This window comes from Panicum virgatum, chromosome 4K, assembly GCF_016808335.1.
Source record: "Panicum virgatum strain AP13 chromosome 4K, P.virgatum_v5, whole genome shotgun sequence".
Taxonomy (NCBI): Eukaryota; Viridiplantae; Streptophyta; class Magnoliopsida; order Poales; family Poaceae; genus Panicum; species Panicum virgatum.
The window spans coordinates 42350085-42369151 of NC_053139.1; the positions used below are offsets into that span (position 1 = coordinate 42350085).

Genomic DNA, 19067 nt, shown 5'->3' on the forward strand with positions numbered 1-19067 from the left:
TGACTACGAGTACAAGGTTAAGCACGTGATCATAGCCAAGACAGCACACAAGAAATCCAAAAAAAGAAAAAAAAGAAAAGGAGATTTAAAATCTCTAGTTTGCAACTTGATTAATCCTAGCAGCTTAGTTTTGTAACATCAATTCCAAATGAAAAAGAGATTTAAAATCTCTAGTTTGCAATTTGATTAATCCTAGCAGCTTAGTTTTGTAACATCAATTCCAAATGAACCAACTTTGCGTCAACTCAGGTGAAATGCAGAACCAAAGCTACCCGCAAAAAAAAATGCAGAACCAAAGCTTGAGTGATATCCAGCATAGGTAAAGTCGTGAAAGACTGGAGAGAAATTCCCTGACCTAGCTGGAGCTTGGTGGGCATCCGCAACGAAGAGGACACCACACCGCTCAACCAGGGTCACGACGCCTCATAGTCTGAAGTCTGAACGAGTTCCTCTGACGTCGACTTCATGGAGACGTTGTCGCTAACATGTGGGCCCATCAGTCAGTGATGATGTCATGTGACTTTGACGTCAGGCGAGCCTCGTCCCTCATAGTCGTAGGACCATCACGTGGGATGGCATCATCGTGCGGAATCCAAAACAACAATCACACGCTCTAGCGCTTCATGGCGCTGTGTTGGGTAATGGCAGCAGCTATCGTTATTTTCTCTTCAGATTTTTCTCTTTTTTCTACTATGTGTTTCTCTAGAGAAATTCTTTTGAGTCTGCCAACTATTCTTGCACAAAAGCTACAGCCATAGCATTTCTGGTCGAACCACCGAAAGTGCATCTCATGCGAGACACCACAGACATCTAGAAAAATTTACAAGCAATGATCTGTTACGGAAACAAACTGCAAGTACAAAACAACAGCGGGGAATAATATTTTACAAACTCTTTTGTACAACATATTCTCTGTTGTCTAAATTACATCATATATATATCCCTTATTACATTGGGACTACCTTTTTCAGAAAAAAAATAGAACAAATATGAGGCTTCACAGGGAAAAGAAGGCTTGCAAGCTCACAAACAAATCTGTGAGGTAGGAAAGAATTGGAGTGACCGATCGCCAATGCAGCGATCTGGCACAAGTCATTGCACATGAAAATTGTCAGCGAAGAACACGATTCAGGAGCATGAGCAGCTAAAAACTCACTGGCCTTGCCCCCTCCAAAACCTACCTAGGGCCCCTTGACCCTGGTCGGCTACACTTGCGACAACTCATACTGCTGCTGCAGTGACCACGGGACATCGCGAATTGCATGTGGCTGAAAAAATTGGTTTTACCTTTGAAAACCAGTCACGCCGTTGTGCTTTGACTAAGCAAAGAAAACACGAGCTGTTTGCCAGTAGCAGATTTCAGAACAGCTGAAGAGCAATCTTGAGCCTATTTTGCTTCCATTTCGGTAACTTCGCAAAAGCCTCCTTTGTCATTCCAAACCTTTCTCTGAACTCTGTTGACGACAGATATGTCTGCAATGTGCCAGTATTAGTAGTGTTAGGGTTTGAGACGGTTAGGCAAGCATCACAAGGACATTGGGATTTACCTCTCGCTTGGTTACATCAATGTCTGTGGCAGGATTGGTGGAAGATGTCCTCAAGCGGTCATATGGGTATACAAGAAGCCCTTCTTCACCCTCCGCCTGACTCTCCTTTACATCTTCCTTTACTGCTGGAGTTGCAGCTGGGTTATCCTTTGAAGGGTTACTTTCCTTGGCATTCGTCTCTGCTTTAGGTTTGCTTGCTTCAGTTTGGGGCTTGTTTGCATCAGGGCTCACTTGACACCAAAAGAAAATAGAATGTAAGAGAAATGCTTGAAATATAAAATATCCTCTCTAAGGATGCTAGCATACCTTTAATTGACTTTGGTATTAGAGTTGCCTTAGGGCGCTCAAAAGAAGCCGAAATCGCAGAGATTGAAGCTGTCCTTGGAGGTGGTTTTGAAGAATCAGGGGATACCGGCTTTGGGAGTTGTTTTCTAACAACTGGTGGAGGAGTTGACAGGTTTCGGGCATTTGGGTTCTCAAAGTTAGCAGCCAATGCGTTGAAAGCAGGCGACCTTCCTCTGACTCTTACACGATCAGGGCTGAATGACATACTTCTGGAACGTTGAGATTTATCAGGTACACTAGATCTTCCTGTGTGTGCTGATGTTGTTGGCCTTCTTTTTGGTTTCTACGAATTGTATAACCAAGGATTAGCATCATTCTAGGAAAAACAGCATTAGGAAACTGAACTAAACACAGTGAATGCATGTGTACCAGCTTACGTCCAATTTGCTACCTTGGATGTTCCTAAAAATGCTAAACTTTGGTATCTGACTAGGGATAGCTAGTGTTTCATTATCGTTAGTTCAACAAAAATGTAAAAACTAGCCAAAAGTAAGCCATGATAGTGCATCAGTTGCTTCACAAGGTTATGCAGTAGACATCAATCCATGACCATTCTGCAAACTGATGTGCCAACACACGATGCTGTCCTAACTCCAAGTCCAAACAGATACACAAATAACTATTGTGTTCCATAATGTTTCTTTTTCATTTTGCATTATTCTGCTTCTTTTTAATTTTGTTTTGACCACTTTAGACTGGACATGTTGATCCAGTCAGGCATACCTTGGTCCCAAATGTCTAACAAGATAACTATCAATACTGGATACAGAAATCTTACATCTGCTCTTGGCTTCACTCCATCCTTGACAATAGATAGCTTCCTTTCAAATGAGTTACCACGCATCTGAAACAGTTCATAAGGTAAAAAGATGAGTTTAGCACGTGATGTTTGTACAACACCAAAGGCACTGTAATCCAAAAGATAAAGGCTTACTGCTGATTTTGCAAAATCCCAAGTGAAGAACCTTGTGAAATATTGGGGTTCGCTTCCTTCAGTGATGACATAAAGTGGTGTTTCACGTGATACATTCTCCATTAGAATGTCAAGTTCTAGAAATTTCTGCAACAAAGTATAGTTTTGCAATCAACTTTAAATTTTGAAAACAAAATTTGCCTTCTCATTGTTGCATTCTACAAAGAAAATATACATATCTCGTATACCTCTCCAATGTTCAAAGCTTGTGCTCGAATTTTTGTGTCCACACGTTGTCCAACCCATACAAAGACGCATGAATGACAGTCCAAAATAAATATGTCCTCCGTCATCAAATCATCTTGAGTGAAGTTAAATATTTCTCTAACCTACAGAATCAGTTCACGAGCATTAATCCCTCATTACACTACTGCCATTAAAATAATACATAAACTTCAGCATTGCTCACCTTAAGCACCCCTTCACACCCCAAGCATGACCGCAGAAAAAAAGAAATCATCAAGAAGAGGAAATGCAGATAAGTAAGGTACAAAATGAATTATAATAATGAATAAATGCAGTAGGGAGCTTTCGAAATTATCTTACCCTTTGAAAATGTACAGGCAAATAAATGTGGGTCACTTTCTTGATCTCTCACAATCTTCTGGCTGGAGTACTCTGACTTGACTCCTAGTAACTTCCAAAACTGATCATATTCAGATCCTTCTTTGAGCAATCTGGACTGTAGATTTGGCTGCATATAATATAGTGGATGAGCAGAATGGAAAGGGCAGTGTTCTTGCAGTTTATTTGATACAGCAGCGCAACCAGAAAAGAAACATGTTTTAGTAAAGTATAAACATACAGTTAGACAAAAGCAATCAGTAAGCTAATGTGCAAGTTGTAAAGATATGATCACTTGATCAGGCAGTGTGTATGTATCAGACAGCTAGAGAAGTGGTGAACTGATGATTTACTGCAATGCAACGATTATGTTCACTTCTCTACCATGTGACATCAGTCCCACATGGTGTCATTTGATGATAGTCAGATACATTTGACAGGAAACAGATGTAGGACAAGTAATTCATTAACCAGGATGTGTAAAGTATATTATATGATGATGTGCAAACAAATCAGAAGATAACATCAGTTAATATATGCAACATATTATTACAAAATCATAATAGATGATTGCAGTGACTAGTCAGTAGTCATAAATAATCATAAAAACAATAACCAGCAATCCATATAACTGTTTAGAGAGAATCTTTAGCTTAGATGGTTGTACTAACTATTCAGCCGTCTACCCACAATCCACAAGTGGCCATCAAGCTAGAAATAATAGGAAAACAAACACCACTAAGGCCTAAATTATCATGTGGATAATGAGTTGATCAGAGTGCCACAGAAACATAGCAGAATGTGCACTTGAATGGTCAACCACATCCACAAGTAATAATCGCTGAAAAACATTCCACATACCTTGATCACATCTAGCTGCCTCTCAGCAAGCTCTTGGTCCATTGATGAGCTAAGATTACCGACCCATGTAAATACTGTATCCCCGTCATGTAGTATGTAACAATAAGAAGAGTTTAGCGACGCTGCTGCCTGGTAATAAGAACCATAGCATTATCATAACTTTTTCCATGTAGTAGAAACAAAGTCCACTAAGGTAACATGGCCATAACACAACCATAATGCCTTGTCTGGAAAAGATTAACAAAAAAAGTACCGTATCAACTTGAATAGCTTGCATATTCTCTGGCCCTGAACCCTGAACTCGGAAAAGTGCAACCCCACTTTCTGAATAGGTATCATCTTCAATGCCATTTTCTGAGACAAATTTCTTATAGCCGGTACTCGTACCACCCTGTATCAGTGGGAAAATGTGAAATACACATATGCAACAATCATATTGCCAGTTTGCCATTGTAAGAACAAAGAATTTGCAGAAACTTATTCACATGAATTTGGCTAAACACCAACCTTGTATATAACCAAGTTCTGAAATATTGGGAAAAATTCAATGGGTTCCTTTCCTTCATAAACACGAACCTGTGATAACCAAAGAAAATGAGTTGGGATAGTTAACCAAGATTTACAAAAATCTTCTAAGCCAAAAATGGAAGAATATTAACCAGAACAGCTTGGAATTTTAAAGACTCGATCATCTTGTCAGCAAGTGAAGTGGCTGCACTCCTTTCCTCCTGTTTATATATGGCGAAAACCACATAGTTAAGATACTACAATCCAACTTGATAGCATTTAAAAAAAAACAGAAGTGTTAAGAAGGTAGTAAATGAATGTTCCTCAGGACACAGTGAAGGAAGTGGAAAGTAGAGCATAATATGCAAGTGCCGCTTTATGGGAATATCTTAGCCAGTTGAAATAAGTGCTAGAAACTGTCTTCTAGTGACTTCCTAATATATCCACAATTTAGAAATGTTGATTACAGCAAGACAAAATCAGTTCAAGGGTTGGATGCTTTCATACTCGTAACACATCTTTTATGGCTATATAGTGGTACGGTCTGACTAATTTTGAGAATATGCATAGTATATTCTCAACAACATAAAGCTCAATATTTGTTTCAAAAAGATTCTGATTCGGCTTAGAACGGTAATCGCGTTTCACTTTCTCACATAATGCAAAATGCATAGCTGATACAGTACAGATATGCCCTGAATAATGATTAAGTGCCATGGCAATGTATCAATCACATGTACAAGTACAACAAATGGCAAATGCATAAAACAGCTACCTGGACACTCTTCTCTCCAAACCAGGTACCAATAAGACATTCATCTCCATTCTCACCAGGGTAGGTGTATTGAAAGATATAGCAGTCTCCACTGTAGAACTTGCATTGCTCAGAGAACGAAAGGAAAGTCTTTTCACTACCATTGACACGCCAAACCTGCAAGATATAGGCTACTTCAGATTTAGATTTATGGAGGAGGATTTGAAGTGAATAAGTGCGTAAATGGTAAGAGCAAATTTTTGGAACAAGAATTAATATGGAGTTACAAGTCAAAATGGACACTGTCCCCTCCCCCAACACAGACACAAGCCCCCTCCCACAACACACACACACAAACTTTTGTGATACATCAGTTTATCACAAGAGCTCAATAAATGATAAACCAACAACTATAACTGAATGCGATCTGGTTGCATAATCTTTTGTAAGAAATGATGTTTATTGACCTGTAAATTGCCAGTGCAATCAATCTGAGGCTGCGGCTCTTGCTTTACAGGAGCAGCTTTTGCTGGACTCTTAAAGTTAAATCCTTGTCGCTTAAGAAGAGCTACAGAAGGAAATTTGTTATGAAAACATCAATAATGGCAATTAAAATGAAAAAAAATTGCAACCCAGATGCTAACCTGCAACTTTCCCTCTGCTTTCATCCGACACAACTGCATCAGCATTCTTGGGCCATTTATCGAACTTTGATCGGAACATAACAGTCTCAAAACCTTCCATGAGGCGAATAATATGAGATCTTGGCCGGTTTCCTTCACGTAGTAATTCCTGCAGAAGTAAGAATGTGATTTCTCTACACACACACACACACACACACACACACACACACACACACACAGAGAGAGAGAGAGAGAGAGAGAGAGAGAGAGAGAGAGAAGTGCAACAATTATTTAAAGTGTATGAGGCTAAATGAAAAGGAAGAAAAACTGGAACGCCAGTGTGTCTATCTCAGATGATGATTTTTAACTATATGGGGCTTAGTAATCTGTAACAAGGATATGGTAAACGCGATGAAAACTGATGTTGCTGGTCATAATGAACTAGCCAACAACCAAACTTGAACTGGTTAAAAGGCCTTCTCTTGCAAATAAACTTTAACTTACCTCACAGATGGCAACACTGCAACAGAGTCAAAATACTTGCCATAGGAACTCTATATTATACATGTGGGTGAGCCCGAATTCTTTTATAGGTAATTTTAAGTTTGATGCCTAGCTTTCCAGGCTTAACCACATTGGCTGAAACACTTTAGTCAAATATCCGGTTAGGAGCCACATTGGTAGTGGGTCTTAACTTTACTACATCTGTGGTTCACCTCACATAGAACCTCTTTCTCATAGATTTGCCTAAATTGTTAACTTTATGGTGGCTGTTTCACAATAGGTCCAGAGAAATTATCATAAACATCAAATCAAGATAGCAGAAGCAAGACAGTGTTACCTCAGCAACAGAGCCTGCTCGTTTCCTCTCTTCAAGAGTTGTTTCTCTACCCATCCAGGCATAAATTTCAGAACCACAGTCTAGCAGGTAACATTTTGTTGAATCTAGTAGCTCTCTTGTCAGAATTTCACAATTAATTGGTGCTGCTTGGCCTTTATTGACACTGTCAATATATGAATACAAATAGAAAAAAAATCAACAAAGGGAAAAAATAGATATGCTATAACATAACCATGAAAGATGGAATTCCTTCAAAAAGAATTAAAGTTAGCTATGCTTTGTCATCTATGATATATTACCAAAGCAATTTTGAAGTGGAAGCTGAATCTTTGCTGTTAAGTTCAGAAAATGGCTTTCTTGGCAAAGGAGCAAATCCACCAAAGAGAGCCCAGAATTCACCAGCATCAACGTCTGCCATCAATTTTCCATCCTCTGTTTGAAAGAGTCAATTATAAACCAGGAGTATTAGACATTGACCATTTAAGTACACCTTTTTGGCAAAAAGTTAACTTACCAACTGCTGCTACTTCGCATTTACCATCATGGTTCGTATCTTTAAGATATTGCACAACTTCAAGGGCTTTAGCCCTCTCCTGAATACTTGAATTTGATCCATTAAATTGGAATATCTTAGATTTTGTATCTAAAATAAATATGTCATCATGGTTGAGTGATGATCGTGCAAAAGGAACCTGTTCGAGACGGGAAAAAAAAGAGGAATGTGATATCTGTGTTAAGAAGCCATGACTCTACAAGCACAACTTGACAGATCAATATGCAAACAAAAAAAAATCACCTCTTTAACATGAACTGTATGCTTTCCTCTGCAGACAAATAATCGTGTGTTGAGCTCCCGCTCATTGACTTCAGTATGCCTGAAACCAGATGCAACCCCTCCTTCCTCGGGTATAATACAAGGTTTAAAATACGAAAGAAATTTCTCAGTCTCATTTCCCTGTACTTCACGGTATTGTACAGCGCGTCCACCAAGAGCAGCATCCAGTTCAACAGTCTTGATTGCAGCTGTACCAGCCTCATCCTATTGATTAATTAAAGTGCAATTTGTAAATCTTATTGTACAAGCTAAACTACTAGCAAATGAAATCACCTTATAATGTGAACACAAACCTGACTGGTATCTTTACCAAGCCAATAATGTATATCGTGCCGAAAAGAACCATTTTTAAGGGCAGTTGTCTGTTCAAAGAACCAAATAACTGTTAATAACAATCAGGATTTCACCCCTGACAAACAATCTATGCATATAACTGTAATCTGAGCACCGCACAATATAAACAGAATATCATTGGTTTTATGTAGCATAAACAATATACTGAAATGATCAGTTAAATTAGAAAGTAGTAGTCCCGTCTAGTATCAACAATGAAGGATGCATGATTTGATAAACATGTGAACAGGGAAATCAAGATTTAATGATCTTTGGAGTTAATATGTAAGCAACATAAACAATTGTACTGCTGACATGCAGCTGAGAACATATTGTCCCCATAGAATTAAACACAGGAATTGGCACATTTACAGCATGAGCAAAGCTGAGTACCTTCAGTATTATGTATGAATCGCCTGTGAAAAACTTCCCATATGAGTCCTTGGGGACAGGAACAGCCTGTAACTTTTCAATACGCCAGATTTCCAATCCACTGATCATTGTAAAGGATAATGCAGAAAGTAACAAATAGGATTGAATGTAAGTACTGCAACACCATGCTAACTTAATCTCTCCACTTATTCTCACAATGGTTTCCCATGGAGTCGCAGCTCATGAAATATAATCGGTGGTTGACCTACAATTGTTCTAAGAATATTCTCATGAATACTATACTGGATATAATGTAATGATTAGTGAGAGAAATGATGGCACATGAAATTCTTGCAATGAAACAACAGAAAGGTATAAGCATAGATAATGTGACCAGTAGAAAAATAGAAACTGAAGGATACTTTTTTTGACCCACGCCTTGAAAAACAGAATCCACCTCCCTCATTGAAACAGCCATAGTACCCCTAGATTTTGTTGGGCTAGTCTTTGGTGGTTTTTGCTTCACAAGAGAAGAAAAGGTGTGCTGAAACAGAATAAAAATAGATGAACGGTTATCCCATTTGCAATAATGCAAGCTTTCAAACTCAAAGCAAGCCCGCATAAAACATTTTTAAATAAGAACATCAATAAGAGATGTGTTTTTAGGTTTTTGAACAACACTGCATACAGAAGTTTCCTATTCAAAAAAACCATTGATAGAAACACAATACCAAATCATTAGAATGTCTAGCGATTCCAAGGCCCCTGGCCTACCGACTCCTGTATAATGATTGCTGCTCAGCAACACACGCACTCAATGTCCACAAACTAAGGAGCTGGCATGACATAGAGCAAGCTAACATCCTGATCACAACTGGGTTCAATCAAATACAGTATCAGCTGAGCTTCAACCATGTACCATGAATTGCTTGTATCCAACTATGATGCAGAAAGTACCAAGCATAAGAGTTGCAATGACCAGCTAGATCACTAAATTCCAGACAAAGTGCCACATCATTTGCACTTTCAAACTCCTGTACCCAGAGAATAAACAAGATCTTGACGCATTTCCAGGATGTTATGAAACTGCCCGAATGAGTTCCCACCTTTCATTCGCCAAGGTAACAACTGCCAGCTTTGATCAGCGCATTAATAAAAGGCTAGAAGGCAAACCCAAGAAATGTGCTGCTTTTTGTGCGACTCCGGGCCAAAATCCGATTGAGTAGACCTGATATCCTAGGATCCAACAAAACATCCACATCCAGCTCACAAAATCCAAGGCACCAATGGACTTGCATGACTCGCAGTGCTCAGACACACGAAACTAATATGGCTTCCAAAACAATCCAACTAAGCAGCCAAATCGGCAAATCCGACGACTTCCGGAGCACAACTCAGCATCGAGATCAGCACGGAGTCATCGAGTGGCAGGTGAATAAGCATAAATCTGACCAAATTCCGTCCACGCAGATCCACCTCACGCCCGAAAAGAAAAGGCAAAAACCACTGCTCTCACAAGACTAGTCTAAAAAACAACAGCTCATACCAATGACACCGATCCAGCTTCTGATCCAAATCGCACGTGATGGGCATTCTCATCAAGCCAAATGCCAAACGGCCAGATCCCAATCCGCCACCAAAAAAGATCAACCGAGCAAAAATTCCCCACCACATCGAGCTAAAAACCCATTCATCCAGAACCCACTAACCCAGTCCGCCCCACGGCAAATCCCAAAAACTCAGCGAATTCCCGCAGCCCAGATCCGAGGCACGCGCACCCAAGCCGGCCAACCACAGACCCCCGCGTACCTTGATCGCTGACCCCGGCGCGGCCATGGTCCCGACCCCAGATCGCCCGAAGCCGAAGCCCCGATCAGAGGACCAACTTAACCACCCCCGCCGCGGGCACCATTAAACAAATCCCCCGCCCCTCCCTCCCCCCCATCATTCCCTAAATTTTTTTTTGCCGAAATGGAGGATTTGGTCGCCACGCACCTGGGCCGGGGGCGGTGGCGGCGTCGAATCGTGGGGAAGACTAGCTAAGCCAGCGGGTTGCTGTCGCTGCTGCCGTTAGCGCGCGCCCTGGCTGGCGTTATGGGGCCGCGAAAGCCAGGCGAAGCCTCCGGCTAAACGGCGCCGAGGGAGAGGTTGGGGTGGGCAGGCGAATGATTGGGGGGCGGGGCGAGGCGCGGCGGGGCGGGTGGCGTGCTCGCCACTATGGCGGAGGCGGAGGACGACGAGGAGGAGGAGGGTGGAGGACAGGACAGAACAGAACAGAGACAGAGGAGGTGGGGGAGGTGTCTCGTCTGGGAGTTTGCGCTATTTATATTTTTTGACGGAATTCTTCTCCGCGCCGTTATTCTGTCGTGGCGCCTCGTTCTGACGAGCTGGGGAAACGGGCCGTGTACAGGTGGATATACCACACCAGCCAGCGTGATGCTAACGGCGTAGAGGACGACATGGTACAGCTAGATCTGCATAATTTGGGAGGGCAAAAAGGAGAAAGGAAAGGGAGATTGATAAAAGCGAGAGGCTCAAAGGTTGTTGAAAATGATAGGGGCCAAGGGCAGTATGGTTCGTCAAAGTTTGAAGGTTCCAGAGGCTTGCGGGATATGCTGAATAAACGAAGAAATGAGATGTCGCTTTCGACAAAAATGAGATTGTTTAAAAAGGCTTGAATTTAATTACATGGCACATTTGATTTTGGGATGAGAATGGTTCAAACCAACAATATGTTTTTCACAGGTAGATATGAAATGTGGCGTGCGAAATGGCTTGAATTAATTTGACCGTTAGCGTGGCTGTTATGAAAAATAAAAAATTTATTTACCAGGAAACTCCGATTACGCCTCTAATTTAAAAGGCTACAAATAAAGAAATATTAAGATAGGCATGTGCACCACATTGCAACCAGAGCTTGTAAAATAACGATACTTAAATTGCATTTTTCGCAACTCGACCATCATGGTAAGTGGCTTTCAACTTCAAAACTAGCCCAGCACAAAACACACAACACTGCAATTGGTCATTCCGTTCGTAGAAAAATACCTTATGTTTTTCGAGTGGATATGAAATATGCCGCGATGGATGATTACATCTATGGAAAACATACAATTTACGAGGAAGCTTCCGTTACTATTCCGCTTCTGAAAGCAAACTAAGAACAAAAAGAAAAATGAAAATATATACCTCGTCGAGCCAGGTAATTTATAAACTAATTATAATTTGTAAACTGCATCTCTACGATCCCTACCACCATGCTAAAAGAAAATGGTTCAGCTTCCGAATTAGCCAGGCATGAACACATGCCATTAGCCATTCCATTCATGGAGGAAACGCAAGCGTGGAAAGGTTTTACTCGCCATGCCAGCTGGGCCTGCCAACGCGCACATATGTTCTTACCAAAAGTATGCCGAGGAAGGAAACCAATGCCAAGAGGCTTTCGTACCACTTTTGGCGCGCCCCTTCCGCTCGGAGCCACCCATCCCTCCATCTCCATCCACTCCAACAGAGAAAAGAAAATGCGATCGCGCCGAAAGGTGACGCGAAGGGCGGCTGGGACAGCCGACGTACCATCCGTAGAGGGCCTTGAGGCCGGCCACCGCCCGCCGCCCCGGCGCCCACCGGCACCCCGGCAACTCGAAAAACAACTCGCCATAAGCGAAAGGGAGGGAGCAGAGAGCGACGGGGGCCGGCGAGATGGGCACGCGCCGGATGCGAGAGCGCGGACAAAGTCCAACTCCCGGTGCCGCCCCCCGGTCGTACGCCCGCGGGGGACGCGCTGGGGCCGGGCGTGTACCGGGGCGTGACAGGGTGGACGCGCCCCCCCAGGTTCGTCCGGTGCCAGGACGGGACGCACGGGGCGGGTTCGCGGGAGGGCTCTAGCTCCAGCCGTGCAAGCCTCTCTGCAACTGTGACTGCCGGTGCGGGTGCCGGACCGGCGTCTGGACCGGGCGGGATTTCGACGCAGCGTACCTCGCCGGACGGCCACCGTGCTTGCGTCGCGGGGACAGCACGGGTTGTTCGCTAGTAGTGCGCCGGGTTGGTCCGGGGCGGCGGGGTTGGGTCGGGTCGGGTCGGCGCGTGGCGACGCGGCGTTGGTGGCCGGGAGGTGGCGACGCGCGGCGGGGAAGTCGGAAGCGTCGTGGCCACAGGATCCCGTGCGCTCATAATCGTAACCAGCACAGAGAGCGACACGCGACGAGCAGGCAGTGGCGCATCTATTTATCGCATTGCAGGAAGTTGTACTATCGCACAAGTCCATTAAAAATATAAAAATAGAAATTATTCTAAAATAAAATAAAATATTTTAAAAAAGACAAATTTCAGAATAAATAAAAACATTTCAAGAAATATCTAAATATAAAAAAAATTGGAACAATTAAAAATATTTTAAAAAATATTATCTAAATATAATCAAGTACAATAGTATGACTTCTATTTGCATGTGGACAAATAGACGCCGTGGCGTTTAATATTTCGATTGGGTGCCTTGGGTCGAGACTCGTATGGCACGAGTCGCGAGGGAACCGCAATCCCGGACCAGACCTGACTACGGCCTTGTTTGGCAATGCTAGTTTTCTAGCACGCACACTTCTCGAAAAAGAATCTCACATGCATGAAGTACTAAATGAAGTCAAATTGCAAAATCTTTTTAGGGATGGGTGTAACTTTTCGCGACGAATTTAATGACGGTAATTAATCGATGATTTACTACAATGATGCTACAGTAACCATTCTCTAATCGCGCGGTCAAAGGACTCATTAGATTCTTCAGGTCACTAGCACGGGGATTCTGAAGTTGGTTTTGTAAACTGACTTTGTTTGACACCATAATTAACGGTCAAAGTTGTTTACTATTCATTGGTGCTAGAAATCTAGCACCAACCAAACAAGGCCTACGGCGCCGGCTTTCGGTTCGATTTGGCGCCAATATGGGGGAGACTTGCAGAGTATTCTCTCAATTTCAAATTGTAAATTATTCTAATTTTTTTGAAGAGTTAAAAATATAATATTTTATTTTTATAAAAATTATAGAGAGAATACAAAAAATTACCCTATTTTAGATGTCGCATTTGGTTTTTGGAAATCATCGGAAAAGGATGTAATGGGCTCCGTGACGCTTCGAGGGAACGAGATGAGCAGTTGAGGAGACGATGTATGATCGTTCGTGCTGATGATTTAATTCAACCTGCTCGGTTTGTATTTAATTCAACCTGCTCTGTTTGTGCTGGCAGTTTAGGAGTTGTTTGGTTCTAGAGCTAAACTTTAGTCCATTTCATATCAAAAAGAATCTTAATATTTAAAAATATTAAATAAAAATTAATTATAAAACTAAATGTAGAACTCTGGGGCTAAATTGTGAAACGAATCTAATGAGATATATTAATTCATGGTTAGTAGATAGTTACTATAGTATTACTATAGCAAATTATAGATTAATTAGACTCATTAGATTCGTCTCGCGAATTAGCCCTCAGCTGTCAAAAAAAATTATAAACAGATTTTATTTAATATTTTAAAATATTAAGATTTCTTTTGATGTGATAGAAAAAAAATCTCTCCTTAATTCAGTCCGCCACGCAGTCGGTGGATTTGCAAGAGCCCGAGCCCACAGGACCCACACGACGAACGGGCAGGGCAGCACTCGAGAACGGCCCACGAGCTCTCACAACGCTCTGGCAATGGCGGCATCGGAAGAGCCCAGAGTCAAACCGCCGGGCGCATCTCGCGCGGCTCGCGCCATCCACTCCTCCGGCTCTCTTGCTCGCTGGATCCAACCCGTGCGCGCCTCATCGTTCACCGCCGGCCGCGAACCTCGCAGCGTCACTGCTCGCGCCGGCCATGCCGCGGCTCCCGTGGCGCCTGGCCGGCCCGCTCCTCGCCGCCTTCATCTCCGTCCCGTTCATCCTCCCTCTCGCGCTCCCCCTCCTCCTCCGCTCCGCCGCCTCCGCCTCCCCGCTGGCGCTCTCCCTCCACCGCCTCAGCTGGCTCCCGTCCCCACTGACACAGACGGCTCCGCCGCCTCGCGCCCCAACACCGCCGCATCCAACCGCGCTACCGCAGACACCGACACGGACTCCGCCGCGGTCTCCCTCTCCACCACCGCCTGCACAGACCATGGCGGAGGACGACGACATGGCGGGCGAAACTGAAAGCGGGTGGTGCGACGTGTACGACGGGGGGTGGGTGCGGGACGAGGAGGCGCGGCCGCTGTACGCGCCGGGGACGTGCCCCTACGTGGACGAGGCCTACTCCTGCGCGGCGAACGGCCGGCCGGACGACGGGTACACGCGGTGGCGCTGGGCGCCGCGCCACTGCAGCCTCCCCAGGTACCGGCCGCCCATCAACGTCGCACTCACCGTAGCCTTTGCTGTTGCTGATTGGCGCGCTAGGTCCGTAGGTTCAACGCGACGGACTTCCTGACGCGGCTGCGCGGCAAGCGGCTGATGCTCGTCGGCGACTCCATGAACCGGAACCAGTTCGAGTCCATGCTCTGCATCCTGCGCGAGGCGCTGCCGGACAAGTCCCGGATGTTCGAGACGCACGGGTACAGGATCAGCAAGGGCCGAGGCTACTTCGTCTTCAAGTTCGCGGTAATTAATCCACCATTCATCTACGTCGCTCTATTCTAATTAATGGCCTGCAAATAAATTAACGCCGGAAAATGGAAGATGATGTGAACTCGGGCAGTGCCATCAACATCCGTAGGACTACGACTGCACCGTGGAGTTCGTGCGGTCGCATTTCCTGGTCCGCGAAGGGGTGCGCTTCAACCGGCAGAAGAACTCCAACCCCATCCTCCACATCGACCGCATCGACAAGACGGCCAGCCGGTGGAAGAAGGCCGACGTGCTCGTCTTCAACACCGGCCACTGGTGGACGCACGGCAAGACGGCGAGGGGGTACGCAGGCAAAAAATGTCATGGCTTGACTGATCGATTTCACCAGTTTGCAGGCAGCTTACAATGAGCTCCTGCTTACCCTTTGATTCGCTTCTTTTCAAAAAGAAAAAAAAAAGTTTTGATTCTTGAACAATGCTCGCAGGAAGAACTACTACAAAGAAGGCGACACGCTGTACCCCCAATTCGACTCGACGGAGGCCTACAGGCGAGCGCTCAAGACATGGGCTCGCTGGATCGACAAGAACATGGACCCGACGGCAAGCGTCGTCTTCTACCGAGGATACTCCACTGCCCATTTCAGGTGAGGGACCCCCGGCCGGCTAATTCTGCTGATGAAGAAGCTGGGGCTGGGGCGTTGCGAGAATGATTTCACATGAAATTTTTCGGCGCAGGGGAGGCGACTGGGACTCCGGTGGCTCGTGCAACGGCGAGACGGAGCCGGCGTTCAGAGGCGCCATCATCGACAGCTACCCTCTGAAGATGAGGATCGTGGAGAAGGCCATCGGCGGGATGCGGTTCCCGGTGCGGCTGCTGAACGTGACGAGGCTGACCAACTTCCGCAGGGACGGGCACCCGTCGGTGTACGGCAAGGCGAGGAACAGGAAGAAGGTGTCGAGGAGGAAGCAGGACTGCAGCCACTGGTGCCTCCCCGGCGTGCCGGACGCGTGGAACGAGCTCATCTATGCCTCTCTTGTCTTGGAACCCAACCCGATCACATGGAAATACAGATGAGAGATTCAGAGCAAGCAATTTCTAGACATGTCAGTTTATCTCGAGCTAGCAAAGACTTGTTAATGACGAAAATCATTTTAATTTTGGTTTGGTTATAAGTTAAATTTCTCTAATTGTTATCGAATTTATAAAAAAATATATTGTCATCTACAATACAAATAAACATTTGTACCATGGATTTAATAATTGATTTGGTGTTTGTAGATGTGGTGCATTTTTTTTATCAGTTTGGTTCAGGATAAGGAAGTTTGACTTAGTATAAAATTTCAATGGCTTGCATATTGGAACAGAGGAAGTCGATAACTCGCGTTGCTGTTGCTGATGTTAGCTCGCAGCATATAGTTGGAATGGTAACCCCGTAAATCTTGAAAACAATTTTTTAAAGAAATAAAATGCAATAGGAGGGAAAATGACATGTATATCAAAATACTTGATGAGTCATGTCCGTGTTGCGAATCACAGGCAAGAAAACTTGTACGCGCGTCATGGGTGTGACAGCCCAGGTAATTAAACTACTAAGCAAGAGGAATTTAACCTGTTATCATGCGTCATTAACCAAGAAAAATTTAAATAGTTGCATGTGTGCGTGTATGTATGTGCTTGTAGTTGAGAGCAAATACACATTTTATGAAGAGCTAGTATACTTTTCACGCTTACCATGAAATGCATCAATACACACTCTAGATGATGTTGCATAAATCCATTAGGACATTCAAACATGCATTGAATAAATGTCACATAAAATGACGAATTAATTCAAATTGTAACAAACCGGCTTTAAAAATAAATTTCAAACCGTAGCTCAAATGAACTTTTACATAAAACCAAAATTGTAGGGTTTCAAATGATGAACAACTTTCATGTTCAAAGTTTTTTCAAGCTGCTACACAAAAATTTAAGAAAAAATTGAATTTGGATTCAAATAGAGCAATAATGCACATTTGTCAAGAATTTAAATTTAACCCTTTAACTACGTTTCAAATGAGTTTGTGCCTGAAACGAAAGTTGTAGGATTTTAAATTTTGGACAACTTTTGTTTTTGGAGATTTTCGAGTTCATGTGAAATTTTTTTAGAAAACTTAAGGTCAAATCTCTTTCTCTCTCTACTCTCTCTACTCTCTCTCTCTCTCCCTCCTTTCTCCCTCCTCTGCTCTGCTTCCCTGCTTCCCGAGCGCAGGGCCGAGCAGGGCATCACTGCCGCCTGCCGCTGCTGCACCACTGCTGCCTCGCTTCCTGGCCACGGCCTGCGCCGTCGCTGTGCCCCCGCCTGCTGCCACCGCGCTTACACCGCCGCTGCGCTCTGCTCCGTCGAGCACGCCGCGTCACGACGGCCGCTCGGCGACAGCCACGTCCGGCCGAGCGCCGCGGCCGTTGCCCGCCTGCCCGAGCTGCCCGGCCTCCCCAGCACCACCTCCCCTCCCTCGCGCGCCTATATAAGGCCGAGCTCGGACTCTGCTCGCGCGCAGCCCGCCATTGCCGCGCCATGGCCGCCGGCCCTCCATAGCCCGCCGCGGAACCCCCTCCTCCACCCAACCTCGCCCCCAACGGACCCCCCAGTCACCTTCCTCATGCCTCGGTGAAGCTTCTCAGCCAGCTCGCCGCCGTCCAGACCCGTCGGAGCTCCTGCTCCGCGGAGGGCTCTCCTCCGACCAACCCAGCCCGCGCCAAGCACCCCAACGGGTAGCACTCGCCACCCTCGTGCCTCTCCCCCACGGGCCCCTCACCGCCGGCGAGCGAGCTCGCCGGATTTCGGCCGCCCGACGTCTCCCCTGCTCCAAGTCCGGCCAGGGACCTATTTGTAATCGCCCAAATCTTTCCAGGGGCCTAGATGCAAGATCTCATTTTCTTTTCTTTTTGTTTTCAAAAATAGCAAACTTGTAAAATCAATATAAATTCGTGGAAAAATCAGAAAAATGCAAGCTCAATTGATCTAAGTTCCTTGTTACTAGATCTACAACTCTCATTCATCCACGTTTTCATTTGCTCAATTGTTTTTGTTCTAGATTAAATACAAATTTATTAGTCCTTTATTTAGATCTCAATTTATAGCCATGATATGTAGATGATTTTTGGATAAATTGTTGTAGACTGAAAGTGTAGGACACTGTAAAAATTTGAGGTCCATTTGACACTCCTAGCTATAGGTTTTATTTAATACTTGATGTATACCTAGGATAAATAGTTTTATTTATCCAAGTTGTTATGTTATGATTCACAGGTTCAAACTTTTACTGTACCTTCAGTTTGGTTCCTAGATTCTAGAAAAAAAGTTTGAGGATTTTTAGTTAAATCCAACTGGACCAAATAATTTTTGGTAAGGAGAAATACATTAAATCATGGAAAATAGTTCCTATGCCTGGAAAAACATGATATTTTGACCATAGGTCTATTATGTTCACCTAATCACTCTACAAAAAAAATTGAGGCTCAGTATCTCAGTATAATGGTCTGTATAAATTAATCTTGATCTATGCCACTATATATTGCTTTATTTTTCATGCCTTGTATGTTTCTCTTTTAAAGCTGAAAAATTTATAGTAGGTTCATCATCAGATCCTAAACACTTGGTTAAGGTTTCGTTACTAGTACTCGCATGGTTTTTCCTGTACAATTTAATCTTGATTCTAGTAGTAGCAGCTAACGCTATTTTTAGTGATTAATCTGCTTGACAAAAATGTCTGAAATTTTTGATAGTAGGTTTGTGTTTCAGCAAAGTACTCTGTATAAAAATCTCACCACTGGAAACTATCTTTAACAACAGTTAGGAATAATTCGTGTTTGTTCATGAAAATAGCTTTTATAAAAAAAGCAAAACCATCACTTACTTAATGTGAAATAGTTAATCTAGATAATACTTTATAAACGATTGCCCAAG

At 43.8% G+C, this 19067-nt stretch overlaps 2 protein-coding genes across 3 annotated transcripts; one reads left to right on the top strand and one right to left on the bottom strand.

Moving 5' to 3' along the window:
• Positions 1-819: 819 nt before the first annotated feature.
• On the bottom strand, positions 820-10751 carry LOC120704943 (villin-3-like). 2 transcript variants are annotated; one of them, XM_039989493.1, is made up of 23 exons: positions 10551-10751; positions 8978-9099; positions 8577-8676; positions 8144-8212; positions 7812-8054; positions 7530-7707; positions 7315-7447; positions 7016-7178; positions 6196-6343; positions 6019-6119; positions 5573-5728; positions 4950-5018; positions 4798-4866; positions 4544-4681; positions 4291-4419; positions 3412-3559; positions 3275-3285; positions 3054-3194; positions 2827-2952; positions 2671-2736; positions 1854-2175; positions 1548-1777; positions 820-1473 (listed from the first exon to the last, which is right to left on the bottom strand). In XM_039989493.1, the coding sequence occupies exons 2-23, from the start codon at positions 9031-9033 to the stop codon at positions 1360-1362; spliced, it is 2910 nt and encodes a 969-aa protein (XP_039845427.1). In that variant the 5' UTR covers positions 9034-9099; positions 10551-10751; the 3' UTR covers positions 820-1359. The 2 variants fall into 2 exon arrangements, with proteins under 2 accessions (XP_039845427.1, XP_039845426.1); XM_039989492.1 differs by lacking the exon at positions 10551-10751 and adding an exon at positions 10365-10496.
• A 3581-nt stretch (positions 10752-14332) lies between these two features.
• LOC120704944 (protein trichome birefringence-like 5) lies at positions 14333-16397 on the top strand. Its single transcript, XM_039989495.1, has 5 exons — positions 14333-14887; positions 14959-15151; positions 15267-15460; positions 15603-15761; positions 15853-16397. Exons 1-5 carry the CDS (start codon positions 14400-14402, stop codon positions 16190-16192), a joined length of 1374 nt encoding a protein of 457 aa, XP_039845429.1. The 5' UTR covers positions 14333-14399; the 3' UTR covers positions 16193-16397.
• Positions 16398-19067: the final 2670 nt, after the last annotated feature.